Source organism: Myotis brandtii, unplaced genomic scaffold (assembly GCF_000412655.1).
Source record: "Myotis brandtii unplaced genomic scaffold, ASM41265v1 scaffold49, whole genome shotgun sequence".
Lineage (NCBI taxonomy): Eukaryota > Metazoa > Chordata > Mammalia > Chiroptera > Vespertilionidae > Myotis > Myotis brandtii.
Window position 1 is genome coordinate 6,133,524 of NW_005368707.1, and position 10,656 is coordinate 6,144,179.

Consider the following 10,656-nt stretch of genomic DNA (forward strand, 5'->3'; position numbering starts at 1 on the left):
CCTCACCCCCACCCCGGGCTTAAAATGGAGAGTGGTTTATTTGAATCCCCAATTTGGGCAGGCTCGGGGCTTTGGCCTTGTGAGGCTATTAAAACAAGATCTTATTTTCAAAGTTGTTTTCTTTCCAGATAGACAAAGGCCTTTGGAAAAAAGCTTTGTGGGCTTGATAGCCCTTCTTGGGTTTGTCTTCTCCTAGATTTGGCAGGTATTTGTTCACTGCCTTTTTATTGCTTTGATGATTTTAAGAAAGTTAAATATATCATCCGGCTTTTTAAGCTGCCTTTGGTGGGAGCGTTGATCTGAATTACTTAGTCTGCCCTTGCCATAACTGAAAGTACCAGATGATCTAGGTTCAGATCCTGGTCTGTCACTTACTAGCTACGTGATGTTGACCAAGTCGGTTGCCTCACCTACCAGATGTGTTCATTACACCCTAGCTACTTGACAGTGTGGCTGTGAAATTAAAATGTGAAATTTTTTTGGTAAAGTGGTATAATAACATGTTCGTTTATTATCTCTGTCCCACATTAGAATGTAAGTTCCAAGAGGATGGCAAATTTATTTTTTTTTCACTATTGTTTCCCCAACAATGCCTGGTGCATAGTAGATGCTCAATAAACACTGAGTAAAAACAGTTGCTTGGAAAGATAACCAAGGACTTAATCCAAGTTCATGATTTTAAAAGAAAAATATATTAGAAAAATGTACTTTTAGGAGTTAAGCTCAAACCTTTGTAACAGCTTCTACTATTTAGAAGATCCGATTCCCTTTTATTATTTTATAAACCTGGTTGTTAGATTGATCAATCTTTGTTATTTTGTTTTAGTTCTTCACTTGGTATTATTTTGACTAGAGTCTTTGCCTTACGTGAAAGTATCCTATTTCATTGCTTTGTGAAAACATGGTCCAGACCTGCTGAACATTTGGGCTGGTTCTAGTTTAGGGCTATTATAGATAATGCCGGCTTCTCTGTTTGCTGATGACAGTGAAAAGGATAAAACGCGTCTATTGTCAAGCCTCTGTTCAGGCTTATTTCAAAAGGAGTAGGTCTTTGAGTGCTTGAAGCCTGGCATTTTCTATATTATGAACAAAATCAATAAAACTGATCCCGAGTCTCCCAGAGGGAAGCTCAGGCTGCTTCCAAAGCAGATCAGGGAAGGGGTCATGCAATACAGAATGAATGCAGGGTCACTGTTACATCCTAACCATTAACTTGTGCATTTCATTGGACAAAAATTATTCTAATAAATGCTCTATCAGTTATTGTGGCCACAGACATGTTTTTTAAACCAAGGGGTGATTTAAAAATGATAATATGATTTATCTTAAGCCATAGAAGGTGGGGTGCTTGATGACCTCATTCCATACTCCTCTGCAGTTTTTAAGAGAGATAACTAAAATAATTTTGTAATCAGAATGACTAAGTAACCCAAATACGCTTTTATTTAATGTTCAAATGATTGGGTGAAAAAGTCACTCCAACAATAAGATCTACCATTTATTGACTGCCTTTGTGTTAGATGCTTTACAGTTACTAGTTAACTTTCTTAGAACAATCTAGTAAAATAAATACTATTGCATTTCCATTTTCCAGATGGAAATGGAGACTGAGACAGGTTATGCAGCTTGCCCAGCGGTTAGAGAGTGGCCGAGGCAGACCAATGCCGCTGGCACCAGGGCCAGGCTCTCTCACTGCTCACTGCCCTCTCACTTCTCTTTCCACTGCAAGAGAAACCGGCCTTTCCCATTGCCAGAAGCTCTTCAAGCTGCCCTGTTTGAGCTTCCCCTGGCCCTGGAGATTTGGGTGTTTATTCAATTCCATGTGTTTCTTTAGGACCCAGCACTACTTGCCCCCAGGGCTGCGGGCTAGGTGACTTGAAGGCACAAGGGCTATGAGAGATGACATCTACCTTTGGGGGCTCAATGAAGAGGTTAGACATCTGTGAGAACAGAAACAAACCCCTGGAGTGGCCAATGGGATGATATGATCAATAATTACGATGGGCATCCAGGGAGAGGAGGGTGGTGGTGCTGGCTGAGAGAGGGAAGCCCTGACCAGTTCATCTCTCAGGACATGTGGAGACCAGGATCAGAAAGCCCCATTTTACAGACATAAAAGTTGAGATAAAGCCTCCCCGGTCCTTGAGGAATCCTTTTGAATTAGCACCCGGAGCCAAATTCAATGTATTTGGTCTTTCCCGAGTGCGCTGGGATGGCATAAACCTGGGAATTGGGGTGGGAAAGTAAAAAGTAGGAAACTCTGTGGGCTAGCAGCCATTTGCTCCCTTCTCCCTCCAATTTGCCATTTGTCATTTAAAGGGAAGGTTGGGAGAGGAGGAGATAGCAGGTGGAGGAGGAGAGCACCCCAAACCCTCCTTCCTCCTGGTTCACTTCTGAATTGAACCTGAGCTCCTGCCCTCTATGAGCCAGGGACACTGGTTTCTGGTGAACAGGCCACTGCAGAGGGTCAGATGAAAAGGTTGGGCTTTGTGTGGGCACAATAACAAGAAAGTTCCAGTGTCTTGTCCAAGGGTACACGTCAAACCAGAAACAGAAGTCAGATCTTCGGCCTGCCAGTCTGGGCTGCCTCTCTAATAGTCCGTGTGAGTCCCAGACTCATCCAGCACAGGAGGCAACCATGGGCTCAGCCTCTCATCAAAACCCTCAGTAATGGGGTTGAGGGAAACAGAAGTTTTTTTTTTCATGAGCTCATTCCAGTCAGAATGTGTCCAGATGCCCAAATATTTGATTTGAGCCTGGTTGCTAAGAGACCTCCCACTGGGACCCAGCTGCCTGCGGGCAGGAGGGCGGTATTGGCATCACTTCAGATTTCTGCCAATTTATTTTGAAACCAGAAAACCTGGAACCTTAGCCTCCTCAAGGCAGCCATGGGGAGAGGAGAGATCTGAGTCAGCCAAACACCAGAGGGAAACACCCCACTGACCTTCTGGCAGGGACCTATAGGAGGATTTAGGATAGAATTCCTACACAGCGATTGCTAACTTGGTGTGAAATATGCTGGTATTGTAATGAAGAATAAATCGAAGCTCTGTGCCTGGTCATGCAGGGGGCATCTTGGAGCAACCTCAGGGACAGTGCTGGATTTCTGACTTATAACTGGGCATAACTGGGCCTGCCTCAATTAAAAATAAGAGCCACACACCCAGAGTTTTGGGTTTTCATTGCTGGTGACTTAAACTCCCTAAGGGAATGCCAGAAGCAAACATGTCCTTGATAAGGCTGTGAGGGGTCAGGGCACAGGGTGATAGTTGGGGAAACCCCAATTCCTCAGCAGAAGGCAGACAGCTGAACATAATAGGCTCACCATCCCTACTGATCCCCCTGAATAGCTGTCACTGCTTCCCCACACAACAGCAGAACAGGACCCCCAGGCAGGGCCCTGGCCCCGGTGCCATTCTCAGAACCAGAGAGTGATCTAAACAGGCCTCGACTTTTTCCAGGGTATTTTGTTTCTGAATTTGGCTTTAGTACTTATTTATAAACTAGGAGCCCAGTGCACGAATTCCTGCACATTGAAAGGAACTGTGGGCTGCGAGGCTGCCGTGGGCACAGGGGCGGGTCTTAGCTCATCCTTCGTGCCCCCGTCCGGCCCCTCCTGCTGTGTCCCCAGTCCCCTGTCTGCTGGCAGCCCCGCACCCACCACTGTGGCTCCCATGTGCTGATGGAGCTGGCCCAGCTTGCACCCATTGGGGCCAGCATCAGCAGCAGGTGCGAGTAGGGCCAGTGCTGTCAGAGGGTGCGAGCAGGGCTGGCGCTGTCAGTGGGTGCGAGTGGCAGCTGCTGCCCTGATCGCCCCTTAGGAGCAGGGGAAGGTGGAGAAGTTCTGAGGGGCGATCCGGGCCTGTGGCTGCTGCTTGTACCCGCTGATGGTGCCGAGCTATTAGGGCCTGGGTGCCGGCAGCAGGTGTGAGCACCAGGTGCGACCCCAGTACATGGGAGCAAAGAATTTTCAGTAACCACCAGAGGCTTACCCCGATGACAGCGACCAGTGCCCTGCCTTGGTCTGGCGCCCCTGCTCACCTGCTCCACCATCCCACTGCGGCTGATGCCCACCATGTTCCGCATGTGCCCCCTGGTGGTCATCGCACGTCAGAGCAACCAGTTGTTTGGTTGTTTGGTTGTTCCGCCATTCGGTCTATTTGCATATTAAGGTTTTATATATATATAGATGTTTTTATGTGAGAAACAGATTTTGCTCTCAGGATTTTTAGATGAGATTGTAATTTGGTGTGTAAAAGTCATGGATGGTTACTCTGGGCCTTCACCCAAAGCCCTCCTTTTTCTGTTATTATCGACTTGGAGGTAGTGCAGTCAGGTAGGTTTTGCTTTTGGCTAGAGCTGTACTGTGGGCTCCATTCTCCTCTGTGCAGACTTGTGCCCTTGGCAAGTTCTGATGTCTCAGTGTCCTCACCCATCAAAAGTCATCTAGAAAGAAGTGTTTGTCAGGTTTGAGAAGAGCGGGCAGTAGTAGCTGGGTGCTTGGGAAAATCAACTCGGAGGAGGAAGGAGCTTGAAATTAAGTCTGGAAACAGCAAAGGGATGAGATTGGGGCTGAGCCCAGTGTTAAGTACATGATAACCAATTTCTAGTCATTCTTGATTTGCTTGACTAAAAAGAAAGATGAGAAAGGAGGTATATGCCCAGTTTCATAAAGAGAGGACTTGAGTGAATACTTTGAATGTAATGCAGAAAATAAGGGGGAGTCACAAATGCATCACATGGGTTTTGTGGTTCTAGAAGGCATCCAATCAGCAGGCAATACAAGTTCCATCTTGCAGACCAGGGAAAAGATATCCTTCAGAATTGAAATATACCTAAATCCAGAGAGAAGAGCCTTTAGTGAAGCAAGTTTTTGCCGTTAAGTCTGTGCGCTGAAGAAATTTGCAAGAGATATTTAAATTTGTACCCCCTTCTACCTCACTGGTTAAATATACCACATCATCCGAATGATTTGTTTCCGTAAAAGAAGCTATGACATCACAAGGGCTGCGTTATGGTGCCATCATAGGAACCCTTAGGCACCTGTCCAAGAGAGACAGCCTCTCACTTTGAATACAAATATCCCCGCCAGCGAAGAACAGTGGCAGGCAGGAGGAGAGGGCACTCCAAGAAGATAAATGCGCAGACGGAGGGCCAAATCCTACGTGGAGATGCTGAGTGTTCCATGAGGTATTCAGCCAAAAGCTGTCTCTCAGTGTTTCAATAGTGATAAATGACAAAGCCTGGGGTAAAAATAAACCTAATTCCAATGTGGTTTCTGGCTGGTTCAGTGGGAAACAGTGTTGTTAACCTTGAGGGGAACGCGGAGCTGTCTGAGATTTGGAAGCTGGGCCTCTCCAGGCAGGAGAATGACTGGGGAGGCAGAAGAGCTCCAGAGTCACGCAGACCCCAGTGCCTCACTCCGCCCTTTGCTGTCCTGTGTAAATGTAATTAGGAGAAAGGCTCTTTTTGAGGCCGGTAGTGAAACATCTTTCCTAATGTGTCAGCCTAAGGCCTGTGGTTGCATCAGGTGGAGCACATACCTTGTGTCATGGTGTAGTCAATACCCCCAAATCCCACACAGTTCTGTCCATCTGGGGTACAGATTCCACAGACGCCACAATCTGTGAACCCTAGAAAGAGCAGTTGGGCCAGGAACGCTGAGAAGCACTGAACTGAATTTTTTGCCCGGTAACTTGAGTGGATGCTTTGCCCACAGGTTTCCTCTGTTTTTAGAAACACTTGGTGAAACAGAAGGACCACGGTGGCTTCCAGGGGCACTTTGTCAACTTGAAGAGCATATCCTTAAAAAAAAAATTAAGCAGCAAGCCACTTGCTTTCGTAAAAATATTGGTCTCCACTTGTATGCATATGACTTAAATGTCCCAGACCGCAGACATGTACTTAACACAAAATATTGGTCTCCACTTGTATGCATATGACTTAAATATAAAAACTGTATGTTTCTGGTGACAGATTTTTAGTGTTGGTTTGGAAGAGCCCATGCTCACAGCATGAAGGGGTCATGCATGAGCAGGATCTGGCTCATTGGTAGGTTTTCCTTCAGCTACGAAACCCCTGCCGGAAAGAAGAATCTGTAACAGTCCAAGATTACTATCAAATGCATCAATTTGGAGGAAGTCTTGTGGGTGGGTGTGTTTTGGGTAGGGTATTTTTTCTTTTTAAATCCTTCATCTTATAATCTAAGCAAAAACCCCCAAAGAGCCAGATGTAACAGCTATTATAAAAAAGAGGCATACTATTAATACCCCATGTTTATTGAGGGCTTTTCTCCTAAGTCCATGGTGCTTTGCGCATGTTATCTCATCTATCCCCATATGTTGTCCTCATTTGAGAGAAAGGCCTGGAAAATGCCTGAAGTCAGGGAGTGTGGGAGACAGCAGATGAGACCTGGATTCTTTTTTTTTGAACAGCACCTTGCTCCGGTTCCAGCACCAATATTGGAACACTGAGAGATGCTTTTCACCCAAGTTGTATTTTAAAAATCCCCTCTATCACACCCACTTTCGCTGTAGCCCTAAAGCAAAAGCCTGAACATGGAAACAGCTCACACCAGACCCACTGACAAACCCAATTACTTGTTGGCTTGTTTCCTGTGCCAGGCTGTTTGCAAAGTCACTTTTGCATGGTGTATCCACCTGCTCACCAATAACGTGATTCCAGGGCCTCAGCTCCATTGGACTAGAGTTAGCACTCAGGGAACTGCCCCTGACTGTCTCTGAGACTGACGCCTGCAGAGATGCCCGAGTAGTAAGAGAGCATTTCAGAAAGCTGGTTAATTAGTTTGTCTTTGGCACATCCTTCAGACTTCACCCCAGACTTAAAGATTCCTTAATGAGTAGAAGTTGAAATCTATTGCTAACTTCAAAAGTAGGAATGTTGGAAGTGATACTGCAATTTTCTCTGGAGCTTCTTGTCCGGATTCCTTCAAGGTATACAGTGTTCTGTTGTGGTAAGGCTGTGCCCCACCAGGATTCGAGAGGAGCCCATACAATTTCTGTAGGTGACAGAGCCATTTTGGAAATTCCAGGGTGGGAGGGAAGTGTGGCATGATTTAACCCTGCTTGTCACACTTGTTGAAGCACTTAAACATTTTATTCTTGGGCTCAAAGGAAGGACAGTCAAGGATCTGAAAACAGATCCTTCAAGTTTCCTCCAGGCCATCTGTCTTCCCCTCTCTGCTTACTGAGCTCTACCTGCCCCATCCTCCACTCTCCATAACACCACTTCTGAACATGTCTCCTTCTGTGGTACCTCTGTGGTGGTCATCAGTGCTCTTTGCAAAATAGATTTGGCTTTCCCCCTTCGGGACACATCATATTGCACTTCCTGGCCCCCTATGGTTGGGTGAGGCTGTCACCAGCTCTGGACAATAACTTGTGAGTGGAAGTAATGTGTGCCCCTTCCAGGGCAGAGCAATTAACTGCTGGTGCAAGACCTGCTGGATTTCCCTCCCCGAAGTGACCAGCAAAGTTCAAGATGGTGGCTGTTCTGAAGCAAACCACTGAGATTGGGGTCCCTCACCCTACTATTCTGATGGATACACCTTTCCTTAATTGTTGTCCCTTCACTCATGCGTTTCCTTGAACCACGCCCAGCAAGACTAGTGGTGAACCTGAGGAGGGGCGGTGAAGGATTAAAGAAAACAGACAAGAGAATACAGTTGGGACCAGGTGGGATCACTGTGCCTGGATGAGGACACAGTGACACAGCCTGTAAGCTGAGTCTTTATTTTATAGTCAGATCATACAAAGCAAAACAAGGGCAAGATGTTTACAATGTTCATGCGAATTTCAAATCTGCTTCTTTCCTGTTGTTGCCATTCTCTGAACTCTATCAAGCCTTGTTTAGGCAGCACTTGCTGCACCCCCTGCAGCCCACATCCCTTACCTACCTAGGACTACAGGTTATAAGGTCCTTACAACCATAGCCTTTTGGCTATAATTGTGCTGGGAGGGCTTTGCCCTCCAAGCTGGGACTTGTATGTGGCTTTGCCACAAGTCAGTCCGAGGCTTGAACCTGTCCAAACACTGTAGCCACTCTCCACATTTCCTTCTGCTTGAAATTTGTACCCTCCCTTCTCTGCTTGGCAAATTCTTACAGATCCTTCCAGACGTAGTTCAAAAGTTCTCTTTTCTGTGAAGCCTCTTAGGACACCTCCAGGAAGTTGGACCCCCTCTAGTCTGTACTTCCCGATCACCCTCTGTGCAAAACTCCACTCTAGCCTTCATCACACTTTATTCTCACTGTTTACATGCCTGTCTTCATCTCTTAGACACTGAACATCTTGAGAGCAGGTACTGTGCTTCACTCATTTTTCTCTCCAAAGTGTCCATTTCAAACAGAGAAACTCAGGCACTTGGATGGGTGATGGACATAATGAAGGTCAGCCCACTCGTGTTACAGCTCATTGTCCCACTGTCCCCGCATATACCAGAACTAGTAATTTACCAAATATTGGAAGACATTTCTTAAAATTGATTTCTCTTCTTGCTTTAACACTATTTAAGTAGCTGTTACAGTTAAAAAAAAGGTGTTTTTTTTTGTTTGTTTGTTTTTTTTTAAGATAAGGGGATTAGGAGACAATCACTCTTCATGGGCAATTTTTTGAGGTCATTGTGGCTGGTTGCTTAGGCCTGGCTCTGTTTATATGAAACAGCATATTTATTGACTCAATGCCCTCAATTTTTGTGAATGTGTTTATGTACATCATCAAATGTACCTCCCTCAGTTGTTCGGAATGTACCATTAAGTTAAAGTATATTGAGATTCTATTTCAATATCTGTTATAGATCCTGTTCTGGGTAAAAAATCAGGGGTGGTCCCATTTTTATTTAGGCCTAGTTCCCCATATAAGAGGCAGCATATTTACTGTTTTTAGTGTCCTTACTTCTATGAATGCACCTGTGTATATTGCCAAGTGTACTTTGAGTTAAGAATAGACTCTTAATTCTAACATGAACTGACAAAATTGTGTTTCACTGTCAGTTATAGAAGAAGCAAAATCTGGGTCTGAGAATGTCAAGAAAGGCCCTGCAACTTGTTTCAGGTCTAAGGTAGAAAGGTAAAGGCATTAGCCCACTAGGTAACTATCCGATGGGAGATGTTCTCTTGAGGTTTGAAAAAAATTAAACTAAAAGAGCCCAACTCTCACCTCCAAAAAAGTACATTTGTGGATTTAGCAGTCATTTGATCCTCCTGTTTTGGCTTTTAAAAACTCAGTTCTCCTCTTTTTCTTTATTGACTTAGGGTGATGGGCACACAGTGCAATATACAGATCATGTAGCATAGAACTCTACACGTGAAACCTATACAATCGCATTAACCAGTGTTATTCCAATAAATTCAATAAAATAAAATAACTAAAAAGGAGATTATTTTAACATTGTGATGGACATCTATTGTGTTTGCCTGCTCAAAACCCACTCCTTCTCCTCCTCGTAATAGCTTCTCAGGGTTTATCTGATGACTCGGAGTAACACTCTGCCAGAGGATTATAGTGCACTAGTTAGGAGCAGGGCTCTGGAGCCAGGCCGCTTGGCTTTACTCACTCATGCTGTGTGACCAGGGGTATGTGACTTAATCTTTCTAAATCTTGGTCTCCTTTTCCTTAAAATGGAAATAATGATATTATCTATTTCATAGAATTGATGTGAGGATTAATAAAAAAAAGCACTTAGAACAAGGCCTAATAAGTGTTAGCTATTATTATAAAAATTTTCATGACAACTTGACTTCCTTAGGGATGTTATAAACATATCTTCTCTCATTGACTGTGGCTATAGAAGTCTCTAACAGGTTGATCTATTATTTGACTCAATACATGACTTTTTTTTTCTTTCTGAGAAAACAAAAGGATTATTTCTTAGAAGATGAGTAGTTTTACTAGGGCATGTCTTGATAATGATCACCCCTATATTTTCTGGTACTTATGTGCCTCTTCAATCTGTAGATTAAAGTCTTTCTTCATTTCTGGAAAGATGTTATTTCTTGAATAATGTCTTTCAATATTTTTTGTTCCATTACTTCAGTCTCTTCAGAAGGGATAACATTTCTGAATATATTGAATTTCTTTTGTGTTTCATATAATTTTACAGCAGATATTTGTTTCCATTTTATTTTCCCACTACAGTTGTCCCTTGGTATTTGTGGAGGATTGGTTCTAGGAGCCCCCATGGATACCAAAATCTGCAGATGCTCAAGTCCCTTATATAAAACTAGAGGCCCAGTGCACAAATTCGTGCATGGGTGGGGTCCGGTGGCCAGGCCCCAATTGGGGCAGACCAGGGCTGGGCCTGTCGGGAGGAGGAGATGGTGGGAGGTTGGCTGGCAGGCTCGCCCCTGATTGGGCCTAATCAGGGCCAGGCAGGCTGGGGGGAGGGGCTGTGGGTGATTGGCTGGTAGACCCCACCCCCGATTGGGGTGGGGGAGCCAACTGGGGGTGGGGCTGGCTATGGGGAGGGGCTGTGGGCCAGTTGGCCCCACCCCCAAAGGGGGTGGTGGGGCCCATAGGGGGCAGGGCTAGCCAAGGGGAGGGGCCGTAGGTGGTTGGCCACAGGCCCTGCCCCTGATCAAGGTGGGGAGGCCAATCTGGGGTGGGGCTGGGTGGAGGGAGGGGCTGCAGGAGATGGCCGG

The 10,656-nt window shown here is 45.3% G+C and overlaps 1 protein-coding gene and 1 pseudogene across 1 annotated transcript in view; one reads left to right on the plus strand and one right to left on the minus strand.

Annotated features, from left to right (window-relative positions):
- LOC102244071 overlaps nucleotides 1–6,698 on the minus strand; it is a 15,448-nt pseudogene extending 8,750 nt beyond the window's left edge.
- Nucleotides 6,699–6,897: 199 nt separating this feature from the next.
- The window catches only part of CAMK1D (calcium/calmodulin-dependent protein kinase ID), a 412,726-nt gene continuing 408,967 nt past the window's right edge, over nucleotides 6,898–10,656 (plus strand). The window contains exons 1-2 of the mRNA XM_005876600.2: nucleotides 6,898–6,973; nucleotides 9,010–9,077. Coding sequence (XP_005876662.1) covers nucleotides 6,898–6,973; nucleotides 9,010–9,077 — 144 coding nt within the window. The remainder of the gene's footprint in view (nucleotides 6,974–9,009; nucleotides 9,078–10,656) is intronic.